General features: G+C 39.7%; 2 protein-coding genes and 1 long non-coding RNA gene across 3 annotated transcripts in view; 2 read left to right on the forward strand and 1 right to left on the reverse strand.

Moving 5' to 3' along the window:
• The window catches only part of LOC148186840 (uncharacterized), a 39,646-nt gene extending 36,099 nt beyond the window's left edge, over positions 1–3,547 (forward strand). Inside the window, exon 4 of the long non-coding RNA XR_015779170.1 lies at positions 3,437–3,547. This is a non-coding gene — a long non-coding RNA (uncharacterized LOC148186840). The remainder of the gene's footprint in view (positions 1–3,436) is intronic.
• On the reverse strand, positions 472–4,978 carry LOC121955772 (protein c-Fos). Its single transcript, XM_042503849.2, has 4 exons — positions 4,111–4,978; positions 3,425–3,631; positions 2,747–2,854; positions 472–1,750 (listed from the first exon to the last, which is right to left on the reverse strand). Exons 1-4 carry the CDS (start codon positions 4,237–4,239, stop codon positions 1,031–1,033), a joined length of 1,164 nt encoding a protein of 387 aa, XP_042359783.2. The 5' UTR covers positions 4,240–4,978; the 3' UTR covers positions 472–1,030.
• Positions 4,979–11,200: 6,222 nt separating this feature from the next.
• Positions 11,201–13,587, forward strand: fosab (Fos proto-oncogene, AP-1 transcription factor subunit b). Its single transcript, XM_042503763.2, has 4 exons — positions 11,201–11,473; positions 11,832–12,056; positions 12,162–12,269; positions 12,386–13,587. Exons 1-4 carry the CDS (start codon positions 11,351–11,353, stop codon positions 13,061–13,063), a joined length of 1,134 nt encoding a protein of 377 aa, XP_042359697.2. The 5' UTR covers positions 11,201–11,350; the 3' UTR covers positions 13,064–13,587.
• The last annotated feature ends 6,816 nt before the right edge of the window (positions 13,588–20,403 follow it).

The raw sequence follows: 20,403 nt of genomic DNA on the forward strand, positions 1-20,403 counted from the left end.
AATTAAATTTGTCATCTTTAAGTTGCAACAACGTAACAATTAGATATAAAGTAAACACATAAAGACTAATTGATTTATTTACTTTCAATTTTTCAGGCAATCGGTTTCCTAGATTTTTTAAAGGTAAAATCAACCTGTAAAATTTAACAATGAGCTTTGTCCTCCTGCAACAAGTCACATCTCATGAGATTTTGAAAGTGTTTTCTCCTTAAGTGAGACACAACAACAAACAGACCAGATAGGTAAAGAGACACTTTAGACATAACATTTAGAGCCAGTGATGGTGCACACTGGCCTGCTGTGGTTACTCCAACAATTTCAAACACTGTTATTCACATATTTAGACACATAAACATGGAAAACAGGATCTAGGTTGAAAAATTCCAAAGTTGTCCTCTAAGTTCAGTACTTAAGTTAATGTTCTGACTTTTTATTCAAAATAATATTTCTGATGGAGTGAGCGAGGAGACATTGTTCGTGGTTGTTTTATTTTATTCCCAGCATTATACAATTTTTGCATCTGATCATTTTTGATAAGTAAAAAAATAAACTATGTCATAAAATACATCTTGATAAAATACATGACATGATAATTTTTTTATGGAAAAACTTTAAAGTAAATGTCATGTTAGGGGACACCTTACAGCAAGATGTGACACCTATACACTACACGTTAGTAACCCTGCTATTTTCACTTGTTATACAACACAACTTTGTCAACAGTATTACACATACATAAGGCTATTGATCTAGCTTCACATCACATTTAAAAAACACAAGTTACCACCTCTTCTTGGATTACGGATGACTCGTATTTGCATGCACTTTTGTCAACGGCGCAAAGAACAGCACCGGCAGTATGGAAGAAGTCAACCCTGTTACAGCCACAGAAAACATGTCATGTACACAACCTTTGATGTTTCGGTTTACACAACATCAAAACTCACACTACAAAACATTGTTTTTGAGAGAGATCATAGCTTGCTGGCTGGTTAGAATACGATTACAGTATCATTGCATAACTTTGCATTCACAAGGCCAGAAGTGTTGGAGAGTTAAGACTATCTTTCATTAACTCAGACGCAACGAGGCTGCCTTTGAGGCTCTCGAAGCCCTCAGCCAAGGAATCAATCTCGGAGTAATTAAAGGAAAACACTGTGCGGTAATTGCTACAAGTGGGACTGGAAGACATGACTGGTGTGCTCAAGGATTCAAGGTCGTTTGCCACAGACTTGTACAGCGTTTCCCAGTCTGAGAGGCAGAAGGGGCCGCTCAGGTCTATGTCAGGGACGGATGCAGCCATGTCTGGAGTCACTGCCATCTCCAGGCTGGGCACCAAGTCATCCAGGTCATCTCCTTTCAAGTCCTCCAGGGTCTCCTCCTCTGCACTCGAGCACAGGAGGATGTTGGAGTTCCCCAGAATGGCTGCAGCAGGGATGCAAGGGACACTGTCCATGTCTTGACCTATGGGGGCTTCTCCGATGGTTGTGTTGCCCTCTGGGGTTTTTCCACTGTCTAAGATGGATAGCAGCTGTGGGGAGGCCGGAGGATCTTGCAGCATTGTGTTAACATCATCTTCATTATCATCCTCCTTCTCATCATCATCATCATCATCATTGTCGTCACTCACAGGGAGTTTGCAGGATGGTTTGTGGGCGACCAAGACCTGCTCCAGTCTTTCTTTCTCCTTCAGCAGTTCGGCTATGTCCGTCTGGAGGGCAGACTTCTCATCTTCAAGCTTGTCCGTTTCCTTAGAAGAGAAGGGAGAAAATCAGAGAGGATTCAGGGAGGCATGAAAACACTGCTGCCCCGTGGTACTCTGCAACATCCACACTGTGCTCCTGTGATCTTTAATGATAGTGACATGTCTTACAGTGCATGTGCTGTGTGAATGTGCAGTGGTTCCCAACTAGTGCAGTCCAAAAGTAGGTTGCGGGTCCATTCTGAATGGGCCGCAAGAGACTTACGACCATGTGAAGTTTGGGAAAAACTGGACGGCATTTTTCTTTTTTTTTGACACTACCACTCCCCAAAGCTACAAATATTTTTCCTTGTGCCTTCCTGAGTGACTCAGGGAAAATGCTTGGTGTGCATCCCACATGATGTGTTCAAGGACTGTAGGAAATTTGAAAATCCAACAGTAAACAGTTCTGGCTGTGTCTTTTGGGGAATTTTATTTTGGCAGGCCTGAAAGTATTCAAGAGTTGTTAGAAAGTGAAAAACAATTGCTATTTTTTTTTTTTAAATCCCCCCAAAATTTAAAGAAATAAAATCAATTTTTCTTTAAAAGAAAATAAAAAATTGCCAAAAGTTTTTGAAAATTACCCATAATTTTAAAGGGAAAAAACAAAAACTGGAAGGCATAAATTACAAATTGCCAAAAAATAAAGAAAACACAGAGCCAAAAAATTTTCAAGACAAAAAATCGCCAAAGTTACCCAAATTACCCACATTTTTACAGGAAAAAAAGTCACTCAAAATTGCCCCCAGTCCCCAGTGTCCTCAAATCCAAGAAACTCCCATGGTTTTAAGTAATAACACTTTATTCTATAACTTTTATTTCATAGTGTTTTAAGCCCACATGTTTTTTTGTTTGTTTGTTTGGTTTTTTTTACATTTTGTCAGATAAAACTGAATATGTGATAATTTGTCTTATGTGTGAACCTTGAACTAATGACCAAAGAGAAATCAGGACCCAGTGGCTGGACCAGCTGGGAACCATTTCTCTATAGCATAGGCTACTTACAGCTTGCAGGGTGTCTATCAGCTCCCTTCGTCTGTTGCGACACTTTGCTGCAGCAATCTTGTTCCTCTCCCTCCTGATCCTCCTCCTCTCCTCCTCCTCTTTGGAAGGCTGAAAAAAATCAATCAGAAATAGCCCATTTAAATGCGCATCCTGCTGAGTTTCGCCATATCAGCAGTTGGCTCTTGAGCACCATTTCACGTGCCAAAAAAAGGAGAGAAAAAAATCATTGCAGTGTATGCTGGGAATACTGATCTGCTCGGTGCAGACTGTGTTTTCAGTTCAGGCGTTAAAATGCTGCACCACTGGCACGGTCTGGTCGACCACGTGAACGCGCGCTTGCGATGCAATTTCCCGTTTCCATTCATAAACAGTGATGCGCTCGTTACTCCTCAAAGTAATTACTCGCTGCACCAATTAGTTGTGATCCAATCACCTGGTGTGCGATTCCCTGCAGACATTTATTTGCACTGCGCGCTACGTTAATTTTCCCTTAACAGTAAAAAACCCAATTGAAACCTACTTCTCGTTTTGATGAAATATCGCGATAACTACATTTTTTTATACCTCTATTAGTGGAAATGGGTCGTGGCGGGGGATGTGAGGATGTTATTGAGGAACAATCATTGATTGATTGACTGACATTTGATCCCCCCCTCCACGCGCTATTTTCTTGCATACCTTGTCTTTCAGCCCTTTCCTGTTGGAGGGCTTCGCCTTGTTTGCACCTGTCGGGGAAGACGACTGGCTCGAGACGTGACTTTTGGTCTTTGCCGACGGAGACACAGATGTGATGACTGTCGGCTGCACCATCCACCTCAGATCCGGCGAGGTTGAGATTGCAGTCACAGTCGGAACAAAGGAGTCTGCTGCACCGGGCTCAGTATCCTGGAAAAACCCACATCACAGACATGCATATGCATGCAGTCAGACACGTAATTTGTCTTATCTGATGAGTGAGGGAGCTCTGTTAGTGTCTGACCTTTAGATAAATGCTACATCAATCATTTGGCTGAAGGATGGGGGAAAAATGCAATAGAATCCATGAAAATCAGATGCATTATCAACACGTCCTTATCAGTCATTTGCATCAAAATGAAAGGTCACGACCAAGGCATGTCTAAAGTGCATCACAATCTCCCTAAAAGAATTTTTTTGCGCTGATTTCCTTCAGATGCATGCATGTTTGCACATTCATCTGCAGCCACTTAAAGAACATGCTGTCTATGAAATGTTCTTGGATATGTGTGAACATTATGTACCCACAGTCGCCTTTTTGCAACCTAAATAATGCATGAATTATCCTGCAAAAATCATAGAAACATTTTTTGGCGAGGATTATTATTTCGTTGGATGATCAGATCTACCTTGGCGCTGTCCACTGATGATGAAAGCGAGTCAGGAGGATGCTGGCTGCACCCAGGGGTGTCCCCGCCAGGCGATGCTGTGCTACAGCTGGACGATGAGTCGAACTCACTGCTGTAGTCTGGATGCATGTTCTCCTCTTTCAAAAATCACTGCATATATTTAAAAAAGAAAAAAAAAGATAAAATAGTCTATCTAATCTTAGTAAACGCCTAAACACCACACAATTTATATTCCATTTGCCGGGTTCATAAATGGTAACTGTGCAGATAGTGGTGAGGCCCGCCTTTTATAGTGAGCTGGAATTTTATGAATGAAATCTGTGTGGTGAGACCGAACCATCGCGCAGAGGGAGAGGTGAGGGAGAGAAAAAAGCCAGCAGATGTTTTCCACTTTATGAATTAAATCAATGGATCGTCTGAACATTAATATGATCAGCGTTTTTTTATTTTTTAACTCATTTAATTCACTCATATATACAAACGTAGCAAGCACATATTAAGTAACACCCCCGCCTGCGTGAGGTGCCCATTGCCATGAATGAACTACGTCATATCATGTATGCAGCATCTGCATCATATACATTATGTCCCCTATACGTGCACATATGTTCACGAGACGTATTGGCGCATTAATAGAAATGTTCTTGTAAGTGAAGGGAGGTGGTGCAATATATTCATATGCAGTTTAAAACAGTGTCCCCTCCGAACAGCCTAGATCACAACAGTGCTCTATACAATAAAACATCTGCCCAAAACCTATCATTTTAACCAGTATTGTTGAAACCCAGTGATTTAATGAAAGCAGCTTCCAGCACACCTCCTCGTTATTTATGAGCTGCTAAATGAAGTGTCACCCATATATCACACCGCCTTTTTTCACCTGTCTCTGCATATGAATAGAGGCTCCAGCAACAGAATTGTCGCTGTAGTAAAGCAGCCAATCGCCGAATGGACCGACCAAGCCATATATGGAGTTTCCGGCGAGCAGGGGGCGCGCTGTGGCGCACGGGGGGCTGGAGCGCGCAGACGGACGGACGTGTGGCTGTGTGTGGCCCACTCACTCACAGTCACAAAAGAAAGTGCGCTGAGAGGATCGTCATGCATTGTACCTGATAACGGCGTCATCCAGCTACTTTTAGGAGAAGAAGGAAGCCTTGCACTTGACCCACCTCTGGATAAGACCACGTCTTTACGCAGATATTGATTTGCAAATGCGCTGATAAATCATACTTATATCACACCAATGATTCATTGTAGGCAATTACAAACGTTAGTCCTCTTTTCCAAAAGTATTCTTTGATTGGGCTACCATTGAGCAATAGACATAGACATTTTAATATCGTCCTTAATCTTTAGCCCTGTTATAGACCAGGATTTATAGCAGGTTTAGACCAATAATCATCAAATATAAAATACATAAAAACCTTCAAATAATTAACAAAAGTAGCTTGCATACCTGTCTTTTTTGTCATATGCAGTGTTTTTTTCAATCATAGGCTAACCGAAATCTAAAAATTTAAAGGCAGATATACGTCTAATAGCCATTTATCAAGTCTTTTCGAAGTTAATTTGCTCAGTGGGTTGTTTTCCTGTGCTCATTTCCCCTAAATCAGACTAAATGCAATTTATTATCAATTATGTAAACGTTGTTCCCGCACATCCTAATTCAGCTCCCATAAGAAAGGGGATTATATATGCTGGATATGCTATATTTAGGTTTCACATGACCTCACAGATCCACTGGAGTGAAAGGGATAGTTTGGTGAACAGAGAGGGGGCCTCTCCCCTCTCAGTGGGGCTGCGCTCCCGGCTGCTTCCCGGCAGTCTCAGCCCCCTTTGGCCGTATTTACCGGCACATCATTAGGTGGTCGGCTTGAGCCCATTCAGCCGACGGCGGTTCAGGAGCAGGAGGGTTCAAAGGTCGTACAAAACCGCAGACACCCCTTAATACAGCTCAAAGACTTGTTTTCTTCAAAGCAAGTTGAGCGTGAGCGCTCACAGAGTGGCGGAGTTTATTTTTAGACGCAGTGACATCACCGTTCAAAGTTCATGTAAATAAGGCAAATAGACAACTGACTGTGATCTCCACTGCTGCAATGTAAGGACACTGTGACTAAAATTAAATGGCAGAGGTTGATTTTTTTTTAAAAGTCCTGCGAGATAATAATAAATAAGGGACTGTTAGCTATGTTTGAGGATTGACAGGGTGGTGCAAAAAAAGCTGGGTTTGTATGTAAAATATTTTTTTTACAGTTTAAACCAGTAACAGCAGTGCAGGTGGCTGCTTAAAGGCTGTGAGTGTGGCTGAAAAGTGTGGACTTCGTCTTACCTTTTGTAACCTCTACAACACCTTTTATAGGCTATGTGTGGCAATAGTTCAAACCAAGGGACTGTTATTTTTAAGGAGGGAGCGGTGGTGCTAAATAGGAGAGGCATGTCAAATATAAAATAAATGAATAAACTAACCAGTATGTATGACAAGAGTAAAAAAAAAAACAAGTTTTTTTTTCAAGTCTGGGATCTCGTATTCAAAATGTAACTTTAACTTTGGGGTACATTTCTAATAAGTAATTGATTGAGGGGATTGAGAGGGTCATGCAATTTCCCAAGTCAGTCAGGGTGGCACAAGGAAAAATATTTGTAGCTCCAGTGAGGGTAAAAAAAATAATAATAATAATAAATAAATAAATCATTACACCCCTGATAAATAAAGAACAGTCCTTCAATTAATAAAAATTAAAATAAAAATTTAAAAAAAGGTTTGTAATAAGTTTTCAAAATGTTTTCCCCAAAATGTTTGATTTGTACAAATAATCTCATGTGTTAATGTGAAAACTTGTTCCCAGTGGTGGAATGTTCTAAGTACATTTAGTCAAGTTCTGGACTTAGGTATGAATTTGAGGTATTTGTACTTTACTTGAGTCTGTCCTTTTCATGTTGCTTTATACTTCTACTCCACTACATTCTAGAGGGAAATAATTCACTTAACTACATTTTGTGAGAGCTTTAGTTACCGCACAAATTAATACATTTACATGAAAGTCATGACAAAAATATTTTAAAATGATATTTTGTTATAAACTACCCAGTGATTAACACAAGTACAACCTAAACAGTTTATTAATTTATTTTCGTAAATGGGTACTTTTATGTTTAATATGCCTACTTAACATTCCTGATTGTACTTACTTGTAAGTCTATATAAGCCTATATAAGAAACATTTCCAATGCAGGAATTTTACTTGTAACGGAATATTTTATATTTAATTTTTAACATTGTGGTATTATTATTGCAGTATTATGTCTATTCATATCCAAATAACAAAACAACACTGTTTGTCTATAAACAAACAGTCTAGGTCAGCATTTCTGCTCTAGAAGCTGTTGTTCTTGCCAACAGGTCAAAAAAACTATACTATTCAAACAATCCTCGGGCTAGAGGGGTTGTTCGGTGTCCTGTTTCATCCCGCTGCTGTCTGAGAGCTCAGACACAGACAGACATCTCACTCTGACACGGTTTCCTGGAACCAGAGACGTCATTACGTTACGTAAATGGCATCTCCGCACGCGATGCCGAAGAGCCGGTTTTTGTTTTTCTGTGTCGAGTGATTCGTCTCCATATCACAAACGATCGTTGTTGCTATGCAAAGTGAGGACGTCACTGACGCGAAGGGGTGGGGTGTTGCTATGACGACGTGGAATGTTGAACAAAACATGAGCGCGCGAAACAAAACAGAACTCCTTTAACCTACATTGATGCACTTTGACACAGAAACGATATTATGATATTATATCATGTATAATCAACACTATAATTTTCTTATAGTCATGTTAACACATATAATACCAACTCTATTTTTAACCACAGCCCAGCTTGTAGTCTGTACACTGTACAGGGGGGCTGTTAAATTCAAAGGGAAAACTTAACCAAGCTATTGTGAATAACTATTGTGGCCAGAACAAATTCTCTCTGCCTGCTTATAATTTTGTATAAATGCTAAAAAAAACAAAAACAAACTACTAATACTGGGTTCTTGGACTTGTTTGCTATAGTCCTATTTTTCTACTAAGATCATAAACGTCTAGTTAACCCAAATGTTGTCAATACATGAATAACTATTGTGAGTTTATGTTTTCTACCCATGTATTACTTTTTAAATTATTGCAAAATCAGAATAAAAAGACCAGCAAAATACTGCTGACACTAGTAAAACTGTTCTGTTTTCTTGGACTTGTGAGATATTGTGCCACTTCTCTCTTAAGATCTACTTAACAGAACTTTATAGGTATTAAAATATGTTGTAAAGCAATATAGTTACTTTAATAACTTAATTTGAAGAGCAGTAGAAAGTCAGAATGTTGGCTTAGTGTCAAAGCTACATCTCAGTGACTCATGTTGCTCCTTATGTAAACCATGAGGATTCCCTCTATCAGGGGAAGACCATAATGCTCAAGCCTCGACATCCCTAAGAAAACCAAACCACTAGTGTGGAAAAGTACACACAGCAAACCTGTTATCGGTGCGCTTTGTACCTGAACACGCCCTTGCTTGGATTGCACACAAAAGGTACAGGCATCCCCTGCGGGCAGAAGACACACATGCAATCACCTCTGCTCTGACGTGTTTTTATGGTGTTTCTGGTTTGGTTTTATACAGATTACGCACATTTGTTTTATCCCATTACTCTGAACTAATTTATTTGCACCTTGGGTGAGCTAGAAAGTGAGTTTTCTCAGGTTTACTAACATAATTAGTTTTGCACAGCAGTTTAAACAGCATATCCTCTATGGGCTTGCATTATCATCAAATAACAAAATATTAAAATAATATGGGTTTGAAACGGAAAAATAGGATAAAACATCTTAATTCAAACATCTGAAATGACTGCTCTATTAAAACATTAATCACAGTGTTTTCAGTGTTATGAATGTGTGTCTTTAAAGTTTTGAAACTTGCTTTGCAGAGATTTAGTTGTCTTTTCCCAGAGATTCAATCTGCTCTGTCAGCTTCGCATTCTGGGATTTCTGACCTTGTTTTACAGGAGATGGCAGATGAAATCCTGCAGTCAGAAATTGTTCGTGGAACTATATTATGTATGAGGCTTTAATCGTGTGCTACAGCCTGTCATTGTGACATGGAGACTGTGATAAATGAGGACATTTGTTATAGTTATTCATGTGACAAACTGGTAGCATTTTTGTTAACCCTCCTTACTTTGATCATCTATATGCAAGTATTTTCTTCCTTTTGTGTTGAACACTGTAGCATAATACATATTGTTATTGTTCTGAAACTTTGCACACTAATTTGTAATGAAGCATGCACATATTTCTATATTTTACACACTTTTAATGTTTCCATTCTTAATGTTTTACATACTAGTGTTAAACATAGCACTGTGCATATTTTATTTTTATTGTAAGTTATTTTTATACTCACATACTTCGTTTCATACTCTTATTTTTACTTTCTTGTAATTCCCTATACTTAACATTGGAGCAACTGTAACAAATCACAATTTCCCACTAGAAATCAATAATGTTTTTTTTTTTCTGACTCTGATATGCTACAACATGCTGGCACCTATTCCTGGCTCACCACTTGTTCAGGCTAGAAGATGAGATGTTAGGGAAACAGTAGGAGTCTGGATGAGTAGTTCCTACGAGCCGATGTGCTCAGCTGTGATGTCTAAAGTGATGACACTGGGAAGTTGCATGGTGAGAGCAGGTGGAGTGGAGGAGTTTGTGGAGCTCTGCCTGATAGTTAGAGTACTCTGATAGGATGGATCATTGTCAAACAGGCTGGTGGAGGAGAGAAAACGTGTCAGTAACAAGCCTTTATTGTGCTCCAAGTAAAACCACTTGAATTTTGATGCTGAGAGTCATCTAACGCAATACACTGATGCTGCAACAGTTTTTCAAACCAAGTGGTGGAGTGTAAATTTACTCAAGTACCATATTACTTGTACTTTATTTTATTTTTTTCTTTTCATCCCACTAAGCATTTTTTCTTCACTACATTTCAGAGGGAGATATTGAACTTATTACTTAACTACTTTTATCTGAGAGCTTAAGTTACTTTACAAATTAAGGCTTTTTGCAAAAAAAAACATGAGAATAGTGTAGGCTATAAAATAGGATGCTGTGTTATAATCGAATACCCAATAGTTTATACATGTACAGCTGAAATGATATGTTGAAAAAAATACATACACATAATACGTAAACAATTAGCTAATCAACAGAAAATGAAGATGAATTTGGGGGATGTTTCTTTTCTTTGCTGTGTCGGTACTTTTGCTTTTCATACTTAAAGTACATTTTCCAGATTACTCACTTTTACTTAACATACATTTTTAATGCAGAGCTTTTACTTTTAACAGAGTATTTTCACTGTGCTGTATTAGTTCAAACTACAACTTGTTAAACTGTGAATATTCTTTAAGTTTTAAAAAAAGCATTAAAAGCCATCTTGGCAAAATAGGTAAAATATGTTAATATGCTGATATATATAATAACATTTTAATGAATTATCCAGTGTTTAAAACACCCCAGCAGTGCCTGTTTCAGTGCGTTTGTTTGGCATTCTCACCTCTGAACAGACAATTGCGCATGTTCGCATTAATCTTTGATGTCCTTTGCTGTGTAGGATGTACTTTAGCTGACCATTATCCCAGTTCTTCAGTTTTCACAACAGCCGCTGTGTTTGTTGTCTTACATAACGTCATGCCGCTGTCGGCCAATCTCAGACGGTGTGTTTCCCATCAAGGTCCTCCCCTTTTACAGGATGCACCATATTTGGAAAATGACGTATCGGGGATCCCGTTCTCGGAATCTTCCATTTCTCGAGGGTGAATTAATAAAATACATCTAAATGTTACTTTTTGTCTTTAAACAGCGCACATTATGATTGTATATTCGCGTTTTAGTGTAATTAAAGAATATACAAGCGATTGTTTGCGTTGTCGCGGCGTTGTTATGTGACTGTTTTGGTGTTTTTTTCCTCGCGGTGTCGGGTGAAGAGCGCTCCCCTTTGCACACGTCATTAGTCCAGCCCTTCTCAGGCTATAAAAAGGCTCCGAGCTTTCACAGTTGGCATTTAAATTTTCAGTAGCAAGACAGCGACAAGAACGATCATATCGGGAGCGACAACTCAAGAGTTTCTCACAAACCTCCAGAAGGATTTCCTCATCTCAAGTTTACATTTGTTTGGATTTTCCTGCTTGGTTTTTGGGAAACAATGATGTTTACCTCTTTCAACACGGAGTGCGATTCCTCCCGCTGCAGCACCGCTTCACCGTCTGGGGACTACTTTCCGTCCCCAGCAGGATCTTACTCCAGCATGGGATCTCCCCAGTCTCAGGTACGTCCAAACATTATCAAACTTTTATGACAATGTGTATGATGTGTACATGTAGTTGTTTGCATGCAACTTCTAAAAATAAATAAATAATTCTCATAAAGCCAAATGATAAATATAAGCTGACTGACATAGTAATAGCCAAGTTGTGCTTGAAATAGCACATTGACCTGCTGCACACAGTGCAAGGCGCGATTCATTCATCCACCTGGAAACCCCATAGAGGGAGTGTAACGTCATAGTTGACATCATATGGATATTTTTAAACCACCCGGCTTTTTATAGACCATCCTGCAATGCTGCATCCCCCCTCTTCCTGAAATCAAATGTACTTATGATCCTCTTGCTTCATTCCCCACAGGATTTCACTGACCTGACAGCATCAAGTGCCTCCTTCATCCCCACTGTCACAGCCATTTCAACAAGCCCGGATCTGCAGTGGATGGTGCAGCCTTTGATCTCCTCGGTGGCCCCCTCTCACAGGGCTCACCCCTACAGCTCAAGCCCCAGCCCCGCGTACTCCAGACCAGGCATGAGGTCTGCATCCAAGCCTCATAACTCTAACAAGAGAGGCAGAGTGGAGCAGGTAACTATCTGACCATGCACTTCAAGTGTTACATAACATGCATCTTCTATGTGACAGTGTACTAATCATAGTGCTAGAGAATTAACTTTTTCTTGTTTTGTTCAGGTGACACCTGAGGAGGAGGAGAAGAGAAGAATTCGCAGAGAGAGAAATAAGCAGGCAGCTGCAAAATGCCGCAACAGGAGGAGAGAGCTTACAGACACACTGCAAGCTGTAAGTATTCGACAGCTTTAACATAATTCATCAAAATGTATTTCCCGCCAAAGCTGCCAGAAGTGTTATCCAACAGTTAAACTAAACAGCTTCCTCTATTTCTCTCTCCCTTGCAGGAAACTGATCAGCTTGAGGATGAGAAGTCCAACCTGCAGAATGATATTGCTAATCTTCTGAAGGAGAAAGAAAGGCTTGAGTTCATTCTGGCTGCTCATCAGCCCATCTGCAAAATCCCCTCAGAGCTGGACAGTGACTTCACCGTGGTCTCCATATCTCCTGTTCACCCCTGCCTCGCCACTGCTGTGTCCTCCCAGGCAGAGACCACCATCCCGAACACAACCACTATCGCTTCCAGCCAGCCAACCTTTACTTCAACCTCCAACTCCATCTTCTCCTGCAGCAGCAGCTCCGTCCTCTCCACCGCCACCATCTCCAGCAGCACCGTCAAGATGACAGACCTGGAGTCCTCTGTCCTGGAGGAGTCTCTGGATCTGCTGGCAAAGACGGAAATGGAATCGGCGCGGTCAGTGCCAGAGGTTGACCTGTCCAACTCCCTTTACACAAATCAGGACTGGGAGCCCCTTCACGCCACAGCCAATAACGGTGACTTTGAGCCCCTGTGCACACCTGTAGTGACCTGCACACCGGCCTGCACCACCTACACGTCTTCATTTGTGTTCAGCTTCCCAGAGGCAGAGACCTTCCCCACCTGTGGCATCGCCCACAGGAGAGGAAGCAGCAGCAACGACCAGTCGTCTGATTCTCTCAGCTCCCCGACCCTGCTGGCCCTTTAAAGACTTCCAAAATAACAATAATACTTCCTATCAAGCACATTTTCTTATGTGTATGAGGCAGATGTGCAGATCACAGGGCTATGGAATGGACTTTAACCAGGAAGCAAATTATTTATAATTTTATTCGCCTTTATCTATACTTGCCTATTACACCAATGTAGCAAGTTACAAAACGCATGTTTCAACTAATACCACCTAGTCGTTTTATGAGTTAATATATGATTTTATGGTGCTAGATAACAAAACTTGTTGTAGTGTTGATGTGTGTTCAGAGCAATAGTTATTATTGATCCAGTTTGTTTTCTGGTTGATGGAGAGTAATTGTGAACCATTTGTGAAAGAAAAAAAAAAAACTTAAAATGATGTGCTTTGTCTTAACCATGATGGTCTGAGTGGTCTATTTTGAAGTTTTCTGTGAAAACATTAGTGGTTTTAATTTATGAAATTTATTTTTTTACAGAGAGAGTAAAAATGAATGTTGTTTGTAAGATATGTAAATAAACGATAGTGATATTTAAATTGAATTATCTGTCTTGCACTTTTTTTATTATCTGTAGAAAACACACATAAACATTTTTCCCGGGATGAGACATGGCAGCAGCTCCAGTTTTATTCAACGCACAATTAAAATTAAGTCTAAAATTAGCCTCCATATGGGATGGCAGTATTTTTCCTGCACCTCCACTGGCTCTATTTATTGTTCCGTCTGTTGCCAAGGTTAACTATACGTCAGGGCTTCTACGTCAGTGCGTTCTTTCCATTTTTTTAAATCTGCAAGCATAGCGCGATGACGTCGTAGCCTACTTCCGTGCCCAAATATAGGACGCTGCGAGGACTCGCTGCTGCTGTTTGCCAGCTCAATGCAGACGGGCTTTTTCCGCTAAAACACTCAGCGAAGTGTCTGACTCGTGTTTCTCCACAGAGAAATCTGATTTGATTATTGGAATATAAGAAATAGGAAAAAAAACGTGATGTATTGCTTTCCTAATCTAAATGTTTCGGGCGTTGCGAGACAACCGCCGCACACATACGGTTATACAAGACAAACAGGATCCGAAAGCAACGTTTTAACCACGATGTGCGTTGGTTTAATTTATTCGGTTCTCTCGGAAGGTCGCTAAAATTTCACCTCCTACAGTGAAAGACGCACATGTGAGTTACAGCACAATGTAAGAAAAGAGTCCTCTTCATAATTCATAAAGGCGCAGACAGCAGTTTGTACTACTTTGACTGAGTACTTCGCAAATGGGCGAGTATGCAGACAGCTGGACATGAAGTGAAAAGCGACTGTCTGCAAAGTGTTTTAAAGCGGCCTGTTCAAACTCTTTATGCACAGCTGGGCCAAAATTAACACGGATGTGCCATTAATGATGATCAGGAAACATGCAAATACCTAATTTGGAAGATGGTGATCTGAAATTTAACTCACGAATAGTCTAGCATATTAACTTTATCCTCATTGGTTGTTTATGTAATACCATTGTGAAATATAGACAAACAGCAGAACTGCTGACTGTAGATGTACTTTTACCCAGAACCTTTCAGTTCACCCCACTATTGAAAAGAACATCATATTTTTCCTCTTATCCCTAATGCTATTTGTCAGTCCCGATTGTTTTGGTGTGGGTTTCAGTGGTGGAGATATTGGCTATAGAGATGTCTGCCTTCACTTTAATATAATGGAACAATATGGCAATGGCACAACCAAAATACATTAAAAATAAATAAACTCAACAGTGATGCCTCTTTCCAGAAATCATGACCCGGTAACTCAAGATCATCCACAGACCTTGTTGTGAATTTTTTTTTTTTTTCAATTTTTTTTTTTTTATGCAGGAACTATTTTCTTTCTACTGAGCTAAGTTTACAGCCCTCAACTTTATCACTACACAGTAGGAAGCGTGCATCTTCTGCGAACTGACCACTGAGCTAGCTAACATTACAGCTCAGCCGAGGAAGACACCATTAATGTTTACAATCAAGCCTCTCGTTCATGAGTAGATGCACATTTCCTTCTGCACAGCAATATGGTTGGCATCTGTACTTTGGTAGGAAGAAGGAGGTTTGCATTTTCCCATGGTCAAGAGGTTTGTACTTGCAATAGCTTAAAATGTAACATTTATAGCGGCCTCCTCAGCAGGGCTGTAACATTAGCTAACTTTGAGATGCTAGGTGAGTTACAGCTATAGCAGTTGATGCACGCGTCCTTCTGCGCTGTGATACAAATGGTGGATGCTGCTCTGTAGAAAGAAAATAGTCCCTACATGAAACTGCTCACAACAAGGTCTGAGCATTATCTTGAGCCAGCAGGTCATAATTTCATAATTGCTGTTGAGTTTTTTTCAGTTTATTGACTTATTGATTGATTGATTGGCCCTACGGCTGATATCTGCAAAACTCGGCAACTCACACCAAAACAATCAAGATTGTTAAAGAGCACTATAGGTAAGATGAAAAATATGTATTTTTGATTCTGTGGTGAATTATTCTTAATATTTCCACAGTTTTTTTTTTATTCTTGAACATTTGGGTGCTTTATGTAGCATCATAGCTTCATTTTCCAGGTCCACTTATGATCAGTTGGGAGTTAAATGCATCTGTCTGGCCTTTATCCACTAATGCAATCCATCTTTCCCGAGCAGAAATTTATTCAGAAGGCCAAATTTAAGATGGCAAACTCATTACTAACACAATAGTCAGCAAGTGTTATTTCAAATGAAACTAGGCGTGATCGATAGGAGTAATCATAGTACTGTCTTGTGCCACTTTGCTGCTGACTTTATCAAGCTTCCTGATGAAGTTTTGCCATAATGATATCCGCTGATTTCATTCTATTATTATGCAGTTTGTCATTGTGCCTCTCCTACCGCTCCCATATTTTTTTCATTCTTCCACCTCACTTTCATGTTTTATCAATATTTCGTCATGTAAAGAATCATTGGAAGGCGTATTGCTTAATGGCTTTGCACAGGAAATGCGTTGTCTGTGTGCGCTGGATCATGCTGGGTGGAAGACTACTGTCGCACAATAACTAACTTACTCTGACGTTGGTGCCCTTCCAGTGTAGACACACCCGTTTTGTGCAATACGGCCAAGATATCTGCAGCCGTACCTCTGCTTCCTGTATGGATACAAGCCTACTGCTATTAAGTGCAACACTAAACAAATGAAAAATAATTTGATGTAGTTTAGAGAACTCAAGTTACAGGTACAAGAGGTACAATTCTACCTCCTTGCTTCCTGCCTGCAGAGCCCTTACTCGGCTTGAAACTGTGTTATCACGAAGTCTCTTGTTTTCTTGGCTCTGTGGTGTTGTGTAACAGCTGAATTCTGAGTACCTATCTGTTTTCCTTTGCACTTAAGCAGAGCCTCTATGTGCGACCATGCAGCACCTAATAACTGTCTATTAATACCTCTTTGCCGGCCCCAGGGAGACGGGGTAGCAGCAGAAATAGCAGGTGCCTATTGCTTCTTTTAACATCAGCATCAACAGCAGTAAAATTAGACCACTATGACGCCAACCTGCGTCGGTGCTGCAACCCAGGGGAGGAATCAGGCAGCGTAAGCCTGATAGAAAGAGAGGAGGAAAGTAAGAGCAAGCAGAGGGGAGGAGGACAGAAGAAAAATGATGAGTATATGAGGATAGCAGGGAGGGAGGCAGACAGAGATCCCTGCCTGGGTGTAACTGTGAGCACAGCAATGATGAAACGAGTTCGCCTCCGTGCCACGACGACAAGAGCCAAGTTTGGCTCGGAAACCCATCCCCTGATACCTTTCTTTTGTCGAGAGAGATTATGAAAGCTTTACAGAACCATGAATACTTCAGTGTCTCCCCTTGTGGCTGAAAGTCTGCTTGAGTGACAGAGTGATACACTTACTTAGTAGGTCATTTACAACAATACCAATTTATACTCTAACTGAAGCAAATGACATTTGTTTCTTTGTTTTACAGCAGCGGCGCCCCCAGAAATTTTTCATAGGGGTGCTCAGATGGGGCGACTGAAAATCTTTGGGCTGGCACAGCAAAACCAAAAGCCATACCTGAATTTCAGGGATTTAATTATGCTGTTGAAGTACATAGGCTTGTTGAAAACTATATCAATATGAGAGTCAAGGCGTGACATAAAGATTTACTCTGGTTTCTTATTTTACAGGTAATATTACTAATTATCTGATTTGCATGGATTAATACAGGTATTACAATATTTATTTACAGTAAACCCCCCACGTCAGGGTATAGTTTTACAATAAAAGATTAAAGAGAGAAGATATAAAAGTAAAATTAATGACTAAGTGATTTGCAATTTTGTTATTAAAACATTAAAAATATCAAACGTGTAGACCAGAGTTAGAATTATTGTGTTTTCTGTTCTAATGACAGAAACACATTAAGTACTCATGTCTTAAGCCTATGATCTTGAGTGCACAGCTGATAACCTATGTGGTTTGTTTACATAAGCATACAGCTGATTGGTACAGTGGTTTGCTTTTAAGACGTTACAGATGTGCATGTTTAACAGAGTCAGTGTGGACAGAGAGGCGCTTTCCTGCTCTAAGAACACAGTGCTAGGCCTACATATTTGCAGATGGAAATATTTTTACGAGGTATTATGACCAGAGAGACATAAACATGTTTAACGAACAGTGAAACATGTTGTGTGACAGATCAGGGGACCCATGGGCTGTGGGTCAACACTAGTAGCCTGGTCTGTGTCCAAGTTACCTGCCCTTCATCTGGACAGTGCACTGATGTATGATGTCATATGCAAAGATGCTATTGTATGGTGGCCATGGCCCCCACTTGCCTCCCCCTTTGGGGACGCCTCTGTTTTTACTGTTAGCAGAGTGAGTTAATATTCGGAAATATCTGCAATGCATTAGATTGAGTTTCTATGGTCAGTGTGTTCCTATGAAACTGCTGTGACTTGCAGTGTGACAAATCAAATTTATGTTTGAACTCAGTCTCTTATCAGCGTGTGGTCTGATTATTGTTTGTATTTTCAGTATGTAGAGGTTATCAATTAGAGGGTGTGTTTAGACACTTGCGTCAGCATGCATGCTGATTAAAGGAAGTATTCCACTCTGTAAATTAGGGCTTTCACAATGACTGCAATGCTGAATCAGTGCCGAGGTCATAAAAAGGTTAGTAAATCAGTAGTAAGGTTATGGAGGCATATTTCCATGTGGCTTACAAGGTTTTAAGAGCAGGTGTTACAGTCACTTTGCAGTATAGTTAAAATGTGTAAAAATGTAGATAAGTCACAGGTATATAGATGTTTTGTGAATTTCATTTCTAGCCCAAAAGCTCTGTATCATGGAGGAGTGTACGACTTGCTATTCTTAGCAGTTATTTGACGCACTAAGCTACAATGCTGGAGGGATTTCTCTATCCAATAATTACTGTTCACTTAGTGCCAGACTCCCCACACAGCAGCGTGTCCTCGTCTCGTCTCGTGGGATCCGTAACAAGGATGTTTCCCTGGAAACTGGACAGCTCTATCATATGTAATTGGGTAATCCCTGAGCTGCTGACAGAAAAATAATAGCTTTTGGGATTTTGAAAATACCCCAGCCAACACTGTGCATGATATGTCTGTTTCGTAACCAGGCCTTACCATTATTACATATACTGGATGGACTGTTATGCAATTACTGTAATATCAAAGACATTTTTTGCATGATAATCTATAATTATCAATAAGACAACGGTGCACATTTAAAGGACTTGCACAGCAAAATGAAAAGAGACTGTTTCTTATCTTATAACTGCAGGATTAATATCCGTCTATGGAATCAATGTTAACCCTTTGAGACCTGAGCAAATTGGTTTTATTTCTTTCAAAAACATGGGGAGAAGGCAAGGAGCAACTTACCAAAACATGGTGCCAAATTAGCAGGACATTAGTAAAAAAGTTACAAGAAAATAAGCCGAAAAAAAGAAAAAAAAAAAAAAGAAATGACAAGAAAACAAGAAAATTATGCAAAAAAAATGTAATTATTTTTTGTAACATAATTTGAAATATAATATTATCAAAATGATAATGTATATTAGGGTTGGGGTTAGGGTTAGGAGCGTTATATTTTGGGACATTTTAATCTCCCTACCCTTTTTTCTTTTTTTCAACTAATTTTGAAATATATCTCAAAATCTGTGGGACTTTTCTTGCCAAGTTGGGCAACCCCCCTCCCCATGTTTTTCAAAGAAAAGAAATGAAACCAATTTGTTGAGGTTTCAAAGGGTTAAATAGAATCTGAAAGGCATCTAAATGCAGCACAAGAAGGGTTAAAAGACAGCGACAGAAATATAACAATCTTAGCTCACCTGAAAAAAACATGTTTCTATTGTCAAACAGAGTTTATGTGATATGAAACAGGGTGACGCTTTTATTCTCATTACAGAAACCAGCTTGGACACCAAGAACAACAGCAAGAACTACCACAGCAGACCCTGACTGCTGTCCAGCACCTGCAAAGAGGTATTTGTCCATTAATGTCCTTTAAAAAAATGTTTAGTGTCACAAACTCCCGTATAAGATCAATCCAGCCCAGATCAATCTGCTGTTTTTTTCCTGCACTATGAGAACTTACACGTGTCAGTTCGTGTCTCTCCACTCTCATCATAAAGTGTCAGGAATATGGCCATTTTGACCCACTAGGGGGACCCAGGTTAAAACTGTCTAGTCTCTCTTGATGGTTTCCAACCTTTTTTTCTTTTCATTTTTGAATAAAATGTTAATTCAAGATTGAATCATAAATTGCTAGAAAGAAGAAAAACTGAACTTGTCACAGTTCAGCAAACAAACACACTAATTATAAATCATGACAACATGTGCTGCCACAGAAAATAGATTAGTACAATAAAATAAAAATACATCAGAAGAAATTGTTATAAGTTTTGGTCAAATTCACCAGGGAATCAGTTCAGGATGTTATCAGTTTGATAATCTGAAATGCCAGCCTTTTTTCTTGAGGGAGCCCTTTTCTATCATTGAGTAAACTGACGACCCCTGACTAAATGACACATTTTATGATTATATCATATAAATTGAGTGCAGAACAAATAAACCTTAAATATAACCCACACAGTAAACACATTAACTGCAGGAAGTTTGTGTAAATTGGATGACTTTGGAGTGTCAATATTGCATCAGAGAAAAATTTCCCTGATATTTTTGCCAACTCTTTATACAACTATCTGTCAGAATTATGTATTTTTTCAATTTTCAACAGTCTTAATAGGCTTCTTTCTTGACAAATTCAGTGTTTTCTTCTCCCCGACACTTGGCCATTGTTTTATTAGTTTTTGGTTGTTTTAATAGCATACTTAATGCAGGTCGAGG

The sequence above is a fragment of the Plectropomus leopardus genome, chromosome 16, assembly GCF_026936395.1.
Source record: "Plectropomus leopardus strain MGB_pleo_1.0 chromosome 16, ASM2693639v1, whole genome shotgun sequence".
Classification (NCBI taxonomy): domain Eukaryota; kingdom Metazoa; phylum Chordata; class Actinopteri; order Perciformes; family Serranidae; genus Plectropomus; species Plectropomus leopardus.

Excerpts from the sequence above, each read along its gene's own strand:
- fosab (XM_042503763.2), top strand. The coding sequence starts at position 11,351 with ATGATGTTTACCTCTTTCAACACGGAGTGCGATTCCTCCCGCTGCAGC. Across the intron at positions 11,474-11,831 it reads TGGGATCTCCCCAGTCTCAG|GATTTCACTGACCTGACAGC; the intron begins GTACGTCCAAAC and ends CATTCCCCACAG. Across the intron at positions 12,270-12,385 it reads TTACAGACACACTGCAAGCT|GAAACTGATCAGCTTGAGGA; the intron begins GTAAGTATTCGA and ends TCTCCCTTGCAG.
- LOC121955772 (XM_042503849.2), bottom strand. The coding sequence starts at position 4,239 with ATGCATCCAGACTACAGCAGTGAGTTCGACTCATCGTCCAGCTGTAGC. Across the intron at positions 3,632-4,110 it reads CATCAGTGGACAGCGCCAAG|GATACTGAGCCCGGTGCAGC; the intron begins GTAGATCTGATC and ends GGGTTTTTCCAG. Across the intron at positions 1,751-2,746 it reads TGATAGACACCCTGCAAGCT|GAAACGGACAAGCTTGAAGA; the intron begins GTAAGTAGCCTA and ends TTCTCTTCTAAG.